This window comes from Galeopterus variegatus, unplaced genomic scaffold (genome assembly GCF_000696425.1).
Source record: "Galeopterus variegatus unplaced genomic scaffold, G_variegatus-3.0.2 Scaffold325, whole genome shotgun sequence".
Lineage (NCBI taxonomy): Eukaryota > Metazoa > Chordata > Mammalia > Dermoptera > Cynocephalidae > Galeopterus > Galeopterus variegatus.
In genome coordinates this window covers 705,727-723,367 of record NW_007726436.1, presented here as the reverse complement: position 1 = coordinate 723,367, position 17,641 = coordinate 705,727, and the positions used below count along the sequence as shown (strand labels likewise).

Below are 17,641 nucleotides of genomic sequence, written 5' to 3'. Positions count from 1 at the left end.
AAAGCTGCAAAAAAAGTTTTTTTACGTTTAACTTTTCTTTTTAAAAAAGCTACAAGGGCCGGCCCAGTGGCGCACTGCTCCAGTGCACTGCTTGGGAAGCGCGGTGGCGCTCCCGCCCGAGGGTTCGGATCCCACATGCAGACCGGTTTCCGCTCGCTGGCTGAGCAAGGCGCGGGGGCAGCACCGAGGGTTGCGATCCCGTTGCCGGTCCCGGTCCGGTGCGGGGGCGACACTGAGGGTTGCGATCCGTTGCCGGACACGGAAAAAGACAAAAAAAAAAAAGCTACAAAAATGTAAATGGTCAGTTAAAGTTAAAAATCTATTACAAAATTTAATTGATTTAAGAGTAAAAGATCTCTTGACTCCAAGTCCAACACTCTTTCCATCTTTATACTTCATTTCTTAGAGATCCCACACTTTCAAAGTTTCTTTAGCAAACATGATCTGAAGTAATTTGTAAGTAATCAGCACTTCAAAAATATGAAGGCTCTGGCTGAGGCTGCAGAAGGAGCCCTGGGGAGACTCAGGGTAAATTTAATTGATTTAAGAGTAAAAGATCTCTTGACTCCAAGTCCAACACTCTTTCCATCTTGATACTTCATTTCTTAGAGATCCCACACTTTCAGTTTCTTTAGCAAACATGATCTGAAGTAATTTGTAAGTAATCAGTACTTCAAAAATATGAAGGCTCTGGCTGAGGCTGCAGAAGGAGCCCTGGGGAGACTCAGGGTCCCCCATGGAGGCTGAGCCCACTGCTGCCAGGGCTCCCGCACAGGACCTGAGAGGTGAATGTGGGGCTCATCTGTGCCATCAGTCCTCCTGGTCTCTCCCGGGCACTGCTGACCTGCCCAAGCTTGACCCTCCTTCCGGTGGCCATCCACATCCCTGACTTCATTCCACTTTGATTCTGCTCAGTTCCCATCTTCCTCCTCCACAGAGTTTCAGAACCCAGGAATGAAACTACAAGAGACCAACATGCAGAGATCAGGCTGCCCTGGCCACCAGAACAAGAGGCCATCCTGCTCTCTCTGCCACCCCTACTCCCCATTTTGAGGGGCCTGTGGCCCCGGCCAGGCCCAGCCTTTGGGTTCTTTCTCCTTCTCAGGCCAACCATGTGAGCATGGGTACCTTCTTGAGACTGTGCCGGTGTCCCACACTGATGAATGTCATCCCCAGCTGCTGGCCAATACGGTAGAGCTCATTCTCCACCTCCTCTGTCAGGGCACTGGTGGCTTCATCTAGCACTGTGGGCAGAACACAGTCCACCTTTGCTTTTCCTCCAAACCACACTCATGCCTGGGGAGGCTGAAAGCTGTTCTGGCTTATGGGAGCCCTGCCTGAGGGAGAAGATGGGCCAGTGGAGCAAAGGCCCAGGCTCCCTCTGGGAGTCCTCCTGGGAGCAGCTGGATGAAATCCCTCGCTGCCTACAGATAAGCATCAGCCATTCCCTGGAACTGCTCAATCCAGGGAATCCCAGTTCACCCAAGGACATCAATCTTTGAAGAAGTCCACACCTGCCACCCCTCTGCCAGGCACAGCTGGGGGGATGCCCACTCATTTGAAGGCAGAGCCCGAGGAGCATAAAATCACAACCCCCTCCAGGCTGGCTTCAGCTGCTGCAGTGGCAGAAGCTTACTAATCAGTATTACAACACATCCAGAGCAGCTAAGGATGCCAAGCACTGTCCTTGCTGGCAGGGAACGCGGAGATGCCCAGCCCGCACAGGTGTGCCTAGGTGCATGTGAACACACGCTGCTACGCTTGGCACATGAAGCTACAGGGCACACCTCACCTGCGTACTTCGGCTGCAGGTAGAAGAGCCGGGCAAAAGAGAGCCTCTGCATCTCCCCTGGGGACAGAACATCATACCTAGGGAGAGGGGGCGAGAGATGACCCCTGAGGAAGGGAGACGAAGCCCGGCTTTCACCTAAGTCTGGGCACAAAGAGGCTCTCTGTAGAGTGGTTGGCCCCAGGACAGACAGACGCTCCTCTCTTTCAACCACAGCCCTGCTGTCCACACAAGGTGAGGCCAGAACTCTGCTCCCAACTTACTCCCGATGGACCAGTCAAACATCTGGACTTTGGGGTCAGAAGCCATTCCATCCCTTGACAGGGCCCCTGGAACCCACTGGGGCAGTTGAATCTGGAGCACCCGAGCCCTGTTCTTACCAGTTCCAATCGACCTGCTGGTCCAGCCCCTCTGTCCTTGCCACCAAGCTGGACTGCAACAGACCCAGAGGGCGGGAGGTCCATGAAAGGGCCCATCCCTGCCTCCTGCCATCCTGGGGATTCTCCCTCTGTCCCCATCACACATGTGCCTCTGAGAAAAATATATGCCCCGATGGCATATGGAGGTAGGGGCTGTGGGGGCAGTCTGCCCCAGGCAGAGAGGAATGTTCTATCAACTACAGTGTTTAGACTTGTTGGAGCATGGTGACAGTAAAATGCAGACTGCTTTAGTTTTATTACTGTTTTAAAATTCTCTACAGAGAGCATCCACTTATTGCCTACACCCGGCCAACAGCTCCCACTGCCCAGGCTCATCCTTCCGTGCCTGGGTCAGAGATAGCAGGGCCAGCGCCTACCTGTGGCTGTTGCTCCCGGGTAGGCTTGGGTCCCCCCTTACCAGGCCTGCCAATTCCAGGAACCTCATGATCCTCTCATCATCAGTAGAACCTGCAAAACAGAGAAGTCTTTTTCAACGAGTCGGCTCCCTCCAGCCAGAATAGATGGGGCACATCACAGCAGAGGTGGGGCCCTCAGAATGTGGGCTGAGGCCCTCAAGTGACAGCTTACAGCACTTGATAAAGGAAGGGAGAGGTGAAGGAAGCAATTACTTCCCTTCCTCCAAAGGGCACCTCTCCTCAAAGAGGGGATGAGGGAAAGACAGGACGAGATGAGGTCAGGCTACAGGCCCCACATTAGTAAACTGTTGGAGGAGAAGGGGACCCAACCTGAAACCATAAGCCTGGCTGAGGCCTCTCCCAAAGGGCACAGGTGAGGCAGAGCTGGGACAATCGAGATGGGAGGACATGACCCACGGAGGCCCAGCTCACCTGAGTCCGGGTAGATCTCCTTCAGGGGATATATCACCTAAAACAAAAACCACACTGGCCTAGATGGAGGGCCAGCGAGAGATGGAGCTGCCCACAGCCCACCCTCCCTCAGAACCCACAGGAACTGCCCAGAGAGGCCAGGCAGGCTTCAGAAGTGTGTTTGGAGGGACGAGTCTGTGAGTGCTCTGAGAGCAGGGGCCCAACCTTTGTGCTCAACAAATGCACGTGGTATTTGGCCTGCAGCCTCCACTGATCCACCTGCCCCTGGAGTTGCTCTGAGTACCTGGGCCCAATCCATGGATGCTGAATAAAATGTTCTCAGAGCCAGGGAGTTCCCAGGTGTGGGCCATTGTATTTGGGGAAATACACCTTTCACCCCACAACTCCCTAGAGACTGTCACATTGCCAGAGGTTCTGGGCGTGAGCAGGCAGGAGTGGAAAGGGAGGCATGGGCCCCTGAACTAGGCTGACCTGCTCTCGAAGGGTCCCATCAGTGAAGAACGGCTTCTGTGGCAGGAACAGCACCCCGTGGGGCCCAAAGTCCGTCAGCATCTGTACTGAGCCTGCTGAGCCCAGAGAAACCTCCATTCCGAGATCTCCCAGAGAAGTTTCTGCCTCTCCTTCTCTGCCTCCCACCCTCTTTTCCCAATGAGAGAGACTGGATTCTACCACCCCACCCTCCGCCCTTGCCCCACCCCTAGGGCCAAGGCTGGGTCAGAGGCAGGGAGGGCTGGCTCTCACCCTGTGTGCTCGCCCAGAGGCCACCCAGAACCCGCAGCAGGGAGGTCTTGCCAGTGCCCGTGTTGCCGGTGATGAGCAGGCTCTGCCCCTCGGAGATCTTCAGACTCAGATCCTTGATTAGTGGTTTGTCGGAGGAGGGGGCAGAGATGGAGACCTGCTCCAGGAGAAAAGCAATGTCTGCCGGCTCTGCTGCTGGCAGTCCCGGGTCCCTGGGATCAGAGAAGGGAGGGATGCGGGGGAGAGAGGCAGAGTCAGTATTGCCGTGGGGAGGCATCACCTCTGGACTGGAGGGTTGTCAGGGCTGAATTGTGTCTCCCCAAAATCCACATGTTAATGTCCCAACCCCATAGTACCTCAGAATATAACCGCAACTGGAGACAGGGTCTTTAAAGAGGTAACGACATTAAGAAGAGGCTGGGACTGGAGGGTTGTCAGGGCTGAATTGTGTCTCCCCAAAATCCACATGTTAATGTCCCAACACCATAGTACCTCAGAATATAACCGCAACTGGAGACAGGGTCTTTAAAGAGGTAACGACATTAAGAAGAGGCTGTGAGAGTGGGCCCTAATCCGATAGGACTGGTGTCCTTTTAAGAAAGGGGAGATAGCAGGGGCACCTGTGCCCACACAGAGAAAAGGCCATGTGAGGACACAGCAAGAAGGTGGCCATCTGCAAGCCAAGGAGAGAGGCCTCAGAAGAAACCAACCCTGCCGAGAACTTGATCTTGGACTTCCAGCCTCCAGAACTGTGAGAAAATAAGCCTGGCCAGTTAGCTCAAAAAGAAAGAAAGAAACAGAACTGTGAAAAAATTAATTTCTGTTGTTTAAGTCACCAGTCTATGGTATTTTGTTGTAGCAGCCCGAGCACATGAATACAGGGGTGGAGATGAGGGCACCTACTCTGTGCCTGGTTGGGCAAAGCCTGTATGCGACTGATCCTAATCAGTCTTAATGCCAATGAATTGCAGATATTACCCCCACTTGGCAGATAAGGAAACCGAGTCAGGTGCCTAAGTAGCTGCCCAGGGTTGCAGAGCTGAATTTGTCTATATCTAACACTGGTGGGTTTTCATGGTGTCAGAGTGCGACTAGAACGCTGGTAACAATCTGGAATGATAATGGAGTTTCTGGCTCTCCACAGATGCCCGTCTCCCCTAAGATGAGCAACCCCAGCTTCCTACAGTGCCCCCCACACCATCAACCCCAGTCTCTNCCCCTAAGATGAGCAACCCCAGCTTCCTACAGTGCCCCCCACACCATCAACCCCAGTCTCTGGGCTCACAGTTGTACAAAGCTTTAATTTTGAACAGGGGCAACAGTTAAAGCATTAGTTTCTAAGAAGAGAGTTGAGTGTAGGCCCTGGAGTTCAGACTGTTTCCATTTTTGTAAGCTTACTAAATGTGGCCACTGTCCAAGCACTTTCCATGGGCTATGATATCACAGATCTGCAAAGGCTCATGAATAAAGACGTTTCTGGGTCTGAGTGAGGCACGGGGAATAAAGAGACACACACCGAGAAAAGGGGCAGGCAACAGGGCTAGCAGGAGGAGGGAAAAGAAGGCAGAGGGGGGATACTACTCAGATTTTTGTTGTCTGCAGCCCGGCAGTTGGGTGCAAGCCGCTTCCATCAGCTAGGGAATGGTGTAATGAACACGATGTTTACCAGAACGGCAACATCGATGTGAATACTTATAACGTGCCAGGCACGGATGAGATGCCTCCTGTTTACTCCTCGCAACTCTGCTGCCTGGCTGGGAAAGGGGAGCGCTCTGGGGTGAACCGAGCTGAGCACTTCCTGAGCCTGCACCCTCAACTACCGCACTAGCTGCCAGCCAGTACTCACAAGTCCGAGCCACACTCGCTCTCGCCCAGGATCTCGCAGTCCTGTGACTTCAGGGACATATCCAGCAGGGTCTCCCGCAGCTCCCCAATCCTGGGCAAGAAGTGAAAACCTGAGGCGGGGGATGGGGGTCCCAGACGGAGGTGAAACTCCTTTTTCTGTCTCACACCCGCTAGTATGTAGTGAGTTCTGTCCCTTTTTTCACACAGCCACTTCTTCCAGCGGCACACACTTTGCTCAGGAACCACAGGGGCTCCCGGGACACAGGCTCACCTGTGCGTGTAGCCAGCCACATCCGAGAGCGTCGTGGAGAGGTCGATGAGCTGGGTGAAGCAGCTGATGAGGTATATACACACGAAGGCATTCTGGACAGGAAAGAGAGCAGTCACATGGGCCTCAATGGTGCGGCCCTGGGCCAAAGAGCAGAGTGGACAGCCTGAGAGGGCACCAGGAGGGATTCTCACCTTGCTGACCAGGGTGCTGAGCTCTGTGGGACTCAGGTCTCCATAGACCCCACTGAAAATGGGGATTGCGATGACAACGTAACTCAGGATGCTGCCCAGATAGTCAAAGGTGTTGATGCCGACTGCAGAAGACACATTGCATGAGAGACCTGGGAACCAACTATGTGCTCTGCAGGGGACACAAGCCCTGGGATGGAAAGCAGGAAGCAGAGCAGGGCCACAGTCTCCCCAAACCCTCATTCTCTTGAGGACACTCATGGCAAAGGCAGTGGTTCCCCCGGTTAATCCCCTCATCTGAGCAAACTGGTGAGTGCAGACAAAGTTGGGAATGTGGGAAGGGAAGTGGACCATGCCTAGCCTGTGGTTCCCACCCCTAAAGGCAGTGGTTCCCCCGGTTAATCCCCTCATCTGAGCAAACTGGTGAGTGCAGACAAAGTCGGGAATGTGGGAAGGGAAGTGGACCATGCCTAGCCTGTGGTTCCCACCCCTGGGACCCCATCTGCCTACTGTACAGCCAGAGCTCCTTGGACATCAGTTCCCTCTGGGTCTGAAGGAGTTTCTGCAGCCTGCGGTCTGTCCTCATGTGCTCCACGTGCCCCGCTCTGACAAGAAAGGTTGGGATGTCCATTGGGGCTTGGAGAGGCTCAGCCAGGCTGGGTGGGGGCCCCTGCCCCTCATCACACCTGCCTTTAGGGACCAAGCCCATCCAAATGACCTTAGCTTCAGATCCTTTCTACCCCTGACACCCACTCACTACTTCAGTCATTCCGTATGGTACCGTCTGTGGAAAGAACATGAACTCTAGTGTTAGGCAAACCTCGTTCAATTCCTGGCTCTGGCCAGTTACCAGCTGGGTGACACCGGCAGGTTACTTAAGCCTCCGAGCCTCAGTTTTCTCATCTGTAAAATGGAGCTAATTACACCTAAAGAGTTTCTGAATATAAAGTGCCAAACACAGGCCGGCCCGTGGCTCACTCGGTAGAGTGCGGTGCTGATAACACCAAGGCCGCGGGTTCGGATCCTATATAGGGATGGCCGGTTTGCTCACTGGCTGAGCGTGGTGCTGACAACACCAGGCCAAGGGTTGAGATCCCCTTACCGGTCATCTTTAAAAAAAAAATAAATAAATAAAGTGCCAAACACATGAGGGGCCCTCAGAAAATAATAGCTGCTATCACTAAACAAATATACATAGAGTAGTCACTACATGCCAGGCTCTGTGGTGGTTAGCTGGGGCAGTGAAGGAGTGGATAAAATGGTCCCTGTCTTTGAGGAGCTCCCAGTTCAGAGGGCAGGCAGGCAGGTATACTGCATTCTTCACCTGGAATGTGGAAAGTTAAGTGTGTCCTAAGGGCTATGGCAGCAAACAGGCTTGACCACTAAGGGAGTCTGGAAGGCTCCCAGAAGCGGTGACTTAGGGGTTCAAGGATAGGCAGAAATTCTCCAAGCAGAAAGGGTGGAAAGAGGAAAAGGGGCATTTCAGACTTTGCACAGAGAGAGAGAGGCTGCAGAAGAACCCATTTGGAGCTCCAAGATCTAATCTCCCTTCCCCAGAGCCCAGAGCCCAAAACTTCAAGAGCAAAACTGCAGAATCCAAAAGCAAACTTGCCCAGCCCAGCCCTACCCACCCCACAACCCAACCCCAGCTCAGATTTCTAGGATTCCTGATGCTCGCAAGTGGAGGTGGCTGCAAACTGCTGCAGAGACAGAGTGAAGACCCAAGGTTCTAGGGCTATCAATTCCACCCGAGTACAGGTAATCCGAGCAGTAGCTTCTACTTCTTAAACGAACCTCTAGGGCCTGTACTATCAGTCCAAACACTGATTGTGGAGGCCTCACGCAAGGCAGAACACAGGACCCGCCCGGCCCCGGAGGGAATGGATGGGATTTCACAATGCTGCCATCAGGAGACCAGCCACTTGGCTCCACTTGGACGGCATCGGTGGGGAGCAACTGATCTGAGAGGCTCCAATTCCCTCCCTTGCTACAGAGAGAAAAGATTAGCCTTGGATGTCACACACTGGCAAGGAAGTTATTTTACAGACAGAAAAACAGATGCAGAGGCGATGTCCTCTGGTCTTCAGCAAGGTGATGAAGCAGGCACTCATGTTATTCTTTGACAATTTCAGGCCCCAGGCCAGAGCAGTAAGACTAAAGCTGGCCACTGTAAGGATCCACCAGCTTCAGAAGCAAACCCCTGGAACCAAGGATGAGGCAGACAAGGAGAGAGAGGAACAGGGAGAGGGTCACTGGCAATGAGGTGGGAGGGTGGTAGACTCAGCTTTCCTTCTCCACTATCAGCTCTGGCAAAGCAGAAAGGGAGCTGTCTCCGCCAGACTCACCTGTAGAAAGCAGCAGGCTCAGCATTCACCCGAATCTGCATATGCTTGAACCTGGGCAGATGAAAGGAAAACGTGTGCTGGCAATAAGGACTGCTGGCCCCTCTCCTGTTGAAGCCCTGGATCACCAAAATCCCCCTAGACAAATGGGAGTCCGGCTCCACCTCAAAACTCTGGCTGCCTCAGCCTGACCCTTTCCTGGATTGTCACAGGGGTGGGACATCCCAGGGACTGAGTGGGATGGCAGGGGCTCTGCACAGACAGGGCTGCCCCTCAGCTTTCTGCAGGGAGGACAGGAGGGTTCCTGCCCACCGCACCTCCTCCTTCCAGGGCCTGGCCTGAAGCAGGAGGCCAAGAAGCACACAGTAGGGGCTGGATGCATCAACTGTCAGGCCCGACTGACCCGTGACAGGGTGGTTAGACGAGAAGCGTGCGAGAAGGTCAAGGGATGACGATGATGATGGTGATGGCCAACCAGGCCCTGTTCTCAGCGCTTCTCATGTGTAATCTCATTAATGCTCATAATTCTCTTGGTAGGTAACAGTACCAGACCCACTGCAGAGATAAGAAAACTAAAACTTTGAGAGGTTAAAGCCCTCTCCCAGGATCACACAGTTCATAACTGCCCTAACTGGGATTTAAACTTAGGCAGTCTTACTCCAGATCCCATTTCTTATCCATTATGCCCAGCCCAGAAACCTCAAGCAAGGGAGACATACCTAAAGTCCCCTTCCAGCTTCTCCTGCTGCACCAGCTTTGCCACAATGGGTCCCATCAGAGTTTTGTTCACCAAGGTTCCCAGGATGAAATACCCGAAGATGCTCACAGGCCCAAGCCAGCCTGTGCTAAAAGGCAGAGAGAGAGGGAGGGAATGAGGGAGAAGAGGGTGTGGGGTGCCACACACCCCCACAGGCTTCAGCCCTGCTTCCTGCCCCCTCTTGGGTAGCCCCTGTCCGATCAGCAGCTGCATGGGCTCTCTACCCCTACATGGGGACATCTGATACCTGATGTGAGCTGTCACAGCACCAGGATCCCTACGACACTGAAACACCACAGGGCCAAAGTGGGGCCAGGGGCCTAAGTGCATGAGATAGGAAGACTCCCTGGGGTGCAGGTGGGAGGGAGGGAGGACAAGCCTCTCTTGGACCCTGACCTGGGAGAGCTGACTCCACCCAATGGACATGTGAGTGAGGGACCTCTAGGGAAACAGAAGGGGAGAGGAGGAGGGAGGCTGGGAAGAGAAGAGGATTCACCTTTGGACACAATGATAAGTATAGTAGGCAAGGGTGAAGGGGGAGATGATCAGCTTGCTGGCTATGCTGCTGAGCTGCCGGCAGAATCGCTCCACATCCTGGCTGATGCGCTGGTCCCTGTAGCCAACGACACAGAGTAGCTGGACCGAGGGGACTGGGCTCGAGGGGTGCGGAGAGCCAACGCAGTGTCACATTACCTCTTCTTCTGACCTTGCCTTTCAGTGCTGCAGCAATGACCCCATGGGAAGATGGACCTAGATAAGGCTGGTTTCCTAGAGGTAACTAAGCCCTGAGGGTCTCTGAATGGGATTCTGGAGAGCTGCATCTTATGGTACCTCAGTTTATCCCTCAGAAAAAGTGAGAACTGGAAGGTCCAGCACCCAGGGGCCTGAGCCAGCTCTGAGCAGAGCTAAAGAAAAACTTGAGGGTCGATGAGCTGCTTTTCTGGATGATCAGGAAAACTGTCTACTTTATCTCAATCCTCCCTAGTTTCTTTTATATGAGCCTGCACCTGCCCCATTTGAGCAGTCTAGCTGTGAAAGATTCATATGGGCTGAGCCATCAGAAGAAGCCCAGAAGTTAAGCAGCAGCAGCAGCTGACCAAGAAGCTTTGCTGCAAGGCTCTGCTTGAGCTGAGAAAAGTCACCCCAGCAACAAAGTGCTTGCTGGGAGGGTGGTGAGAGAGGAAGGGACGAATGTGAAGGAGAAACCCACTATGTTCCATCTCACCCCCAGGGCCACAATGACTGCTACTCTCATTGAGAGATGTGACCTTGAGCAAGTTGTCGGCAATCCCTGGGCCTCANGATAGGCAGAAATTCTCCAAGCAGAAAGGGTGGAAAGAGGAAAAGGGGCATTTCAGACTTTGCACAGAGAGAGAGAGGCTGCAGAAGAACCCATTTGGAGCTCCAAGATCTAATCTCCCTTCCCCAGAGCCCAGAGCCCAAAACTTCAAGAGCAAAACTGCAGAATCCAAAAGCGAACTTGTCCAGCCCAGCCCTACCCACCCCACAACCCAACCCCAGCTCAGATTTCTAGGATTCCTGATGCTCGCAAGTGGAGGTGGCTGCAAACTGCTGCAGAGACAGAGTGAAGACCCAAGGTTCTAGGGCTATCAATTCCACCCGAGTACAGGTAATCAGAGCAGTAGCTTCTACTTCTTAAACGAACCGCTCGGGCCTGTACTATCAGTCCAAACACTGATTGTGGAGGCCTCTCGCAAGGCAGAACACAGGACCCACCCGGCCCCGGAGGGAATGGATGGGATTTCACAATGCTGCCATCAGGAGACCAGCCACTTGGCTCCACTTGGACGGCATCGGTGGGGAGCAACTGATCTGAGAGGCTCCAATTCCCTCCCTTGCTACAGAGAGAAAAGATTAGCCTTGGATGTCACACACTGGCAAGGAAGTTATTTTACAGACAGAAAAACAGATGCAGAGGCGATGTCCTCTGGTCTTCAGCAAGGTGATGAAGCAGGCACTCATGTTATTCTTTGACAATTTCAGGCCCCAGGCCAGAGCAGTAAGACTAAAGCTGGCCACTGTAAGGATCCACCAGCTTCAGAAGCAAACCCCTGGAACCAAGGATGAGGCAGACAAGGAGAGAGAGGAACAGGGAGAGGGTCACTGGCAATGAGGTGGGAGGGTGGTAGACTCAGCTTTCCTTCTCCACTATCAGCTCTGGCAAAGCAGAAAGGGAGCTGTCTCCGCCAGACTCACCTGTAGAAAGCAGCAGGCTCAGCATTCACCCGAATCTGCATATGCTTGAACCTGGGCAGATGAAAGGAAAACGTGTGCTGGCAATAAGGACTGCTGGCCCCTCTCCTGTTGAAGCCCTGGATCACCAAAATCCCCCTAGACAAATGGGAGTCCGGCTCCACCTCAAAACTCTGGCTGCCTCAGCCTGACCCTTTCCTGGATTGTCACAGGGGTGGGACATCCCAGGGACTGAGTGGGATGGCAGGGGCTCTGCACAGACAGGGCTGCCCCTCAGCTTTCTGCAGGGAGGACAGGAGGGTTCCTGCCCACCGCACCTCCTCCTTCCAGGGCCTGGCCTGAAGCAGGAGGCCAAGAAGCACACAGTAGGGGCTGGATGCATCAACTGTCAGGCCCGACTGACCCGTGACAGGGTGGTTAGACGAGAAGCGTGCGAGAAGGTCAAGGGATGACGATGATGATGGTGATGGCCAACCAGGCCCTGTTCTCAGCGCTTCTCATGTGTAATCTCATTAATGCTCATAATTCTCTTGGTAGGTAACAGTACCAGACCCACTGCAGAGATAAGAAAACTAAAACTTTGAGAGGTTAAAGCCCTCTCCCAGGATCACACAGTTCATAACTGCCCTAACTGGGATTTAAACTTAGGCAGTCTTACTCCAGATCCCATTTCTTATCCATTATGCCCAGCCCAGAAACCTCAAGCAAGGGAGACATACCTAAAGTCCCCTTCCAGCTTCTCCTGCTGCACCAGCTTTGCCACAATGGGTCCCATCAGAGTTTTGTTCACCAAGGTTCCCAGGATGAAATACCCGAAGATGCTCACAGGCCCAAGCCAGCCTGTGCTAAAAGGCAGAGAGAGAGGGAGGGAATGAGGGAGAAGAGGGTGTGGGGTGCCACACACCCCCACAGGCTTCAGCCCTGCTTCCTGCCCCCTCTTGGGTAGCCCCTGTCCGATCAGCAGCTGCATGGGCTCTCTACCCCTACATGGGGACATCTGATACCTGATGTGAGCTGTCACAGCACCAGGATCCCTACGACACTGAAACACCACAGGGCCAAAGTGGGGCCAGGGGCCTAAGTGCATGAGATAGGAAGACTCCCTGGGGTGCAGGTGGGAGGGAGGGAGGACAAGCCTCTCTTGGACCCTGACCTGGGAGAGCTGACTCCACCCAATGGACATGTGAGTGAGGGACCTCTAGGGAAACAGAAGGGGAGAGGAGGAGGGAGGCTGGGAAGAGAAGAGGATTCACCTTTGGACACAATGATAAGTATAGTAGGCAAGGGTGAAGGGGGAGATGATCAGCTTGCTGGCCATGCTGCTGAGCTGCCGGCAGAATCGCTCCACATCCTGGCTGATGCGCTGGTCCCTGTAGCCAACGACACAGAGTAGCTGGACTGAGGGGACTGGGCTCGAGGGGTGCGGAGAGCCAACACTTTGGACACAATGATAAGTATAGTAGGCAAGGGTGAAGGGGGAGATGATCAGCTTGCTGGCTATGCTGCTGAGCTGCCGGCAGAATCGCTCCACATCCTGGCTGATGCGCTGGTCCCTGTAGCCAACGACACAGAGTAGCTGGACCGAGGGGACTGGGCTCGAGGGGTGCGGAGAGCCAACACAGTGTCACATTACCTCTTCTTCTGACCTTGCCTTTCAGTGCTGCAGCAATGACCCCATGGGAAGATGGACCTAGATAAGGCTGGTTTCCTAGAGGTAACTAAGCCCTGAGGGTCTCTGAATGGGATTCTGGAGAGCTGCATCTTATGGTACCTCAGTTTATCCCTCAGAAAAAGTGAGAACTGGAAGGTCCAGCACCCAGGGGCCTGAGCCAGCTCTGAGCAGAGCTAAAGAAAAACTTGAGGGTCGATGAGCTGCTTTTCTGGATGATCAGGAAAACTGTCTACTTTATCTCAATCCTCCCTAGTTTCTTTTATATGAGCCTGCACCTGCCCCATTTGAGCAGTCTAGCTGTGAAAGATTCATATGGGCTGAGCCATCAGAAGAAGCCCAGAAGTTAAGCAGCAGCAGCAGCTGACCAAGAAGCTTTGCTGCAAGGCTCTGCTTGAGCTGAGAAAAGTCACCCCAGCAACAAAGTGCTTGCTGGGAGGGTGGTGAGAGAGGAAGGGACGAATGTGAAGGAGAAACCCACTATGTTCCATCTCACCCCCAGGGCCACAATGACTGCTACTCTCATTGAGAGATGTGACCTTGAGCAAGTTGTCGGCAATCCCTGGGCCTCAGTTTCCTCACCTATAAAATAACAACAACTAACTTACATTGGAACACTCGTATGTGTCAGGCACCATACATATGCATTCCACGAATCATATCATTTCATTCTTGCTATGTCCTTTGAGATAAGTACTATTATACTCATTTTACAGAAGGCGAACCTGGGGCTTAGCAAATGTAAGAGCTATAAGCTGAGAGATGACAGAATGAGGATATGAATCCTACACCAAGTCCCAGATAACAGTCATTTTCTTACTGCTGAAAATCCAAGAGCTGGTTTTCTAGGAAGCACATTTCCTTCAGAGGGTGCCTTACTTGGAAGCCCAGGACATGAAATGGACAAAAGGGATCTGCTCATGGCCTCTTTCTAGCTCCCTGTTCTCAGTCCCACAGCATCCCCAGGGGTCCTCTGTGGAGCACCCTCCCCCCATGGCTCTGGACAACAACATTTGCAAGTATCAGCTTCAGATGAGCTCCATGGGGTCTATGGCCAGGACTCTCTAGGGTAAGCCAGATGGACAGGGCCATAGAGAAGGCAGTGAGGACTGAGAGGGATGCCTACGGGTTATCGATGTCATCCCGCAGCACGTTGAGGGTGTAGTACACGCGGCCCCGGAAGTAGAGGCGGTGGAGGTGCTCAGTGAGGTCCTTCCTCCAGCTCACATACAGCAGGTTGCAGGTGAACTGGTCAAAGCTCTTCAGCTGTGTGGTGGAGGAGGCAAGGAGAAGGAAGGGGAGGGGACAGATGGCTTCCTGCAAGTCTCAGCTCAAAGTTCAGGACTGGCAGAAAGCCTATACTGACCAGTCCCAGCCCGCTCTGATTGCTCTCTGTCCACTGGGCACTTTTCTTGTTTAACGTGTCAAGTCATGGGATTTTCCCTTCCTCATTCACTCATGTGTTCATTCCTTTACCAAATATTGAAGGGCTTACCAAAGGCAAGACACTCAAGCCCCTTTCTACATTGTACTGTCTTATGCTGAGCACAGATGAGCTTCTGGAGATTGCGGACAGTATCATCTATTCCATTTACGTTCTTACCCCCGCCCCCAAGCTTGGAACAGGGTTGTATATACACAGGTGTTCACTGAATGAAGACCCATCAAAAGCAGCCACAGCATGACAGCACAGATGAGCTTCTGGAGATTGCGGACAGTATCATCTATTCCATTTACGTTCTTACCCCTGCCCCCAAGCTTGGAACAGGGTTGTATATACACAGGTGTTCACTGAATGAAGACCCATCAAAAGCAGCCACAGCATGATGAGAAGTGGCTTCTCCAAGAAAACAGGTAGTACAGCCTGAGACAGAGCATTAGGCTTGAGTGCCAGGACTGAGAGCCCTGAGTGTCACCATTTACCACTTCCAGAGCACCTACATGCTAAGCACTGGGGAAATAATAAGCTCACAGTCTGGCCTGGAAACAGACAATTACAAGGTGTAGGGAGTGTTACAGCAGAAGTAAACTCAAGGAATTACTTAAGTACCGAGAAAGGGTGGAGTTTGGTGGAGGAAACATGAAGGAGAAAGTTGAGGACAGTTTGAAAGACATGACAATAGAAGTATCTTGACAAATGAGCAGGCTTTAGCTAACTGAACAAGGGGTGAGAGGGGATCATTCTGCAAGAAAGCAGCAGGTGCAAAGACTGGGAGGTATTGACACAGTACCGGGCTGAGTCACAGCCTCAGCCCCAGAGGAGCAGCAGCAGCAGCTCTGGTGCTGATCCCCATTTTAAAGTGCTCTGCATTCCCTGAAGCAAGAATTCTGGGAATGGAAGGGATAATGATCACTTCCGCTAAATGCTGAATTAAACCAGAACCCTGTGGCCTAGCCCTAGTAGCTTAAGAGAGCTGAGGAATCCATCCCAAGTGGGCCGACGGCAAGATCAATGCCCTGCCTAGGGTCCTGACCTTCAGGGCAACCATCCCTGCAGTTCCTGGAAAATGGAGGGAACATATACCCACAGCTTGGTTCCTGCTTCCTGGAGGCTAAGTCCTACTGGGCATTCCACTCACTAGAGTAGAGAGGAAGAGAGACCCAGGAAGAAGGAAAGACCTTACCATGGAGTTGAGAACGATGAGCAGGACAGCCAGTAATGTCAGAGCCTTAAACCCAGCCAAGTCTTTGTTTCCCAGGACTCCATAGTACTGACTGGGGATCAAGCCAACCTGGTAGATCACCAATTGTTCTGGAGGGAGGGAGAAGAGTCAGAAATCAGTGATGAGGCATCAGAAGAAGGAGGAGGCTCCCTCCTGAGTCCCTGCCTCAGTGACACCCCAGAAAGAAGGAAAGGGACCCAAAACCAGGGCTTCCCCCCAGCCTGGGCTCACTCACCCAGTAGGGCCACACACAAAAGGGTCATAAACATCAAGGCATTCTGTGATGACCAAGAGGGAAACAAAACCTTCTGTATCTTCAGGAACCGCTGCAGAAACTGCAGATCTAACTTGGGCCTGAAGAAGAGAAGTCGGAGAAATAGAGAAAAGCCAAAGAGGGCAGTTAAGCCTTAGAGCACAATTACATCAAGCTTATCCACCTTGTTCTATAGAGGGTCCAGGATATGCAGAAAGAATAGTTTAGAACTGCTGAAGATGTGGGCTAGGAATAGATCTAAATGAGAAAAGTAACACTATTCAGTTGATAGAAGGAAATCTAGAAAAATATCTTAAAGAAGATATCTTAATAATGTTGAACTGGGGAAGCATTTTTCAAATAAGGCCCCAAACCCATGAAGTATAAAGGGGAAAACTGATGGGTTTAACTTAGAATTGAGTTTTTTTGTTCAATACAGTACCATAGGTTCAAGTTAAAAGAACTGGAGAAGGTATCTGCAGTGTAAAACCAACAGGGAACTAAAAGCTAGAACATACAAGAAATTCCTGCAAATCGGGAAGACTGGAAATCCATAGAAAAGTGGGAAAAGCATATAAATAGGCAATTAATAAAGGGGAAACCCAAATGCCTAATAAATACGTGAGAATTAACACCAATGGGATACCACCCTACATCCATCAGATTGATAAACATTACAAAAATCAAACACCACCAAATGTTGCGGGAATACCGGGAAAGAGGAACCTTTATGCACCCCTGTTGGGAAGTACAAACTGGTGTGACCATTCTAGAGAACAATCTAGCAGAATTAGGGATGACGAAGCATCCTACCCTGGGGTGGATAACCCATAGAAAATCACTGATGTCCACAAAGAGACAACCGCCAGAATATTCATCACAGTATGGTTTGTGGTGGTTAAAAAACTGGAAGCAATCAAGGTGTTCATCACTAGGGGGATGAATAAGTAAACGGGGTCTATGTCCAGGGTAGCCCTATGCAGGGCTCAGAAGTGAAAACTAGACCACTGTGGAGCACGGATGATCTCAAAAACACAACGCTGAGAAAAAAAGGTTTTTGTGTTCATCACTAGGGGGATGAATAAGTAAACGGGGTCTATGTCCAGGGTAGCCCTATGCAGTGCTCAGAAGTGAAAACTAGACCACTGTGGAGCACGGATGATCTCAAAAACACAACGCTGAGAAAAAAAGGTTTTTAAAAAAAAACACAGCATTTTATCATTTATATGAATCCAAACCAAACTTATGTAAGGTGGACCGTAAAGATACTCATTTATTATACCAGTGTCGGTGTCTGAGAGGGAGAGTGAAATGGAATTAAGAATGGAAAAGAAGAAGGCAGGAAGATAAAAGCGGGGCCTTGCACTGGCCCACAGGGTGCCAAGAACTGAGTAGAATCAACTCAACTCCGTGCACTTGAGGTTCCTTAAAAGAAAAAAAAGCCAGTTGCAAGGGAAAGGATCCCGCATGCAGGACGCAGAGGACAGCTGAAGTCCGGGCGAAAGCTGCAGCGGGCAGCAGCCGGTGCAGGGCGGACTCGCATCGGACGGGAAGGTGGACGGGGGGTGGACAGGGTGGACAAGGGGCTAGGCAGGGGGATGGACAGGGGGGTGGGCAGGAGGGTGGACAGTGGGGTGGGCAGGGG

The 17,641-nt window shown here is 52.2% G+C and overlaps 1 protein-coding gene and 1 long non-coding RNA gene across 2 annotated transcripts in view; both read right to left on the bottom strand.

Annotated features, from left to right (window-relative positions):
• Nucleotides 1-305: 305 nt before the first annotated feature.
• The window catches only part of ABCD4 (ATP-binding cassette, sub-family D (ALD), member 4), an 18,619-nt gene continuing 1,283 nt past the window's right edge, over nt 306-17,641 (bottom strand). Inside the window, exons 2-20 of the mRNA XM_008567521.1 lie at nt 15,979-16,097; nt 15,705-15,832; nt 14,207-14,346; nt 12,665-12,781; nt 12,131-12,256; nt 11,415-11,465; nt 6,609-6,703; nt 6,102-6,223; nt 5,911-6,002; nt 5,641-5,730; nt 3,798-4,006; nt 3,528-3,619; nt 3,057-3,093; nt 2,627-2,676; nt 2,170-2,222; nt 1,793-1,869; nt 1,129-1,244; nt 715-960; nt 306-513 (exon numbers count right to left, since the gene is read on the bottom strand). Coding sequence (XP_008565743.1) covers nt 892-960; nt 1,129-1,244; nt 1,793-1,869; nt 2,170-2,222; nt 2,627-2,676; nt 3,057-3,093; nt 3,528-3,619; nt 3,798-4,006; nt 5,641-5,730; nt 5,911-6,002; nt 6,102-6,223; nt 6,609-6,703; nt 11,415-11,465; nt 12,131-12,256; nt 12,665-12,781; nt 14,207-14,346; nt 15,705-15,832; nt 15,979-16,097 — 1,783 coding nt within the window. The 3' untranslated portion in view covers nt 306-513; nt 715-891. The remainder of the gene's footprint in view (nt 514-714; nt 961-1,128; nt 1,245-1,792; nt 1,870-2,169; nt 2,223-2,626; nt 2,677-3,056; nt 3,094-3,527; nt 3,620-3,797; nt 4,007-5,640; nt 5,731-5,910; nt 6,003-6,101; nt 6,224-6,608; nt 6,704-11,414; nt 11,466-12,130; nt 12,257-12,664; nt 12,782-14,206; nt 14,347-15,704; nt 15,833-15,978; nt 16,098-17,641) is intronic.
• Nucleotides 7,235-9,194, bottom strand: LOC103586281. The gene is made up of 3 exons (XR_550136.1): nt 9,160-9,194; nt 8,444-8,494; nt 7,235-8,298 (listed from the first exon to the last, which is right to left on the bottom strand). It is a non-coding gene; the product is annotated as an uncharacterized LOC103586281 (long non-coding RNA).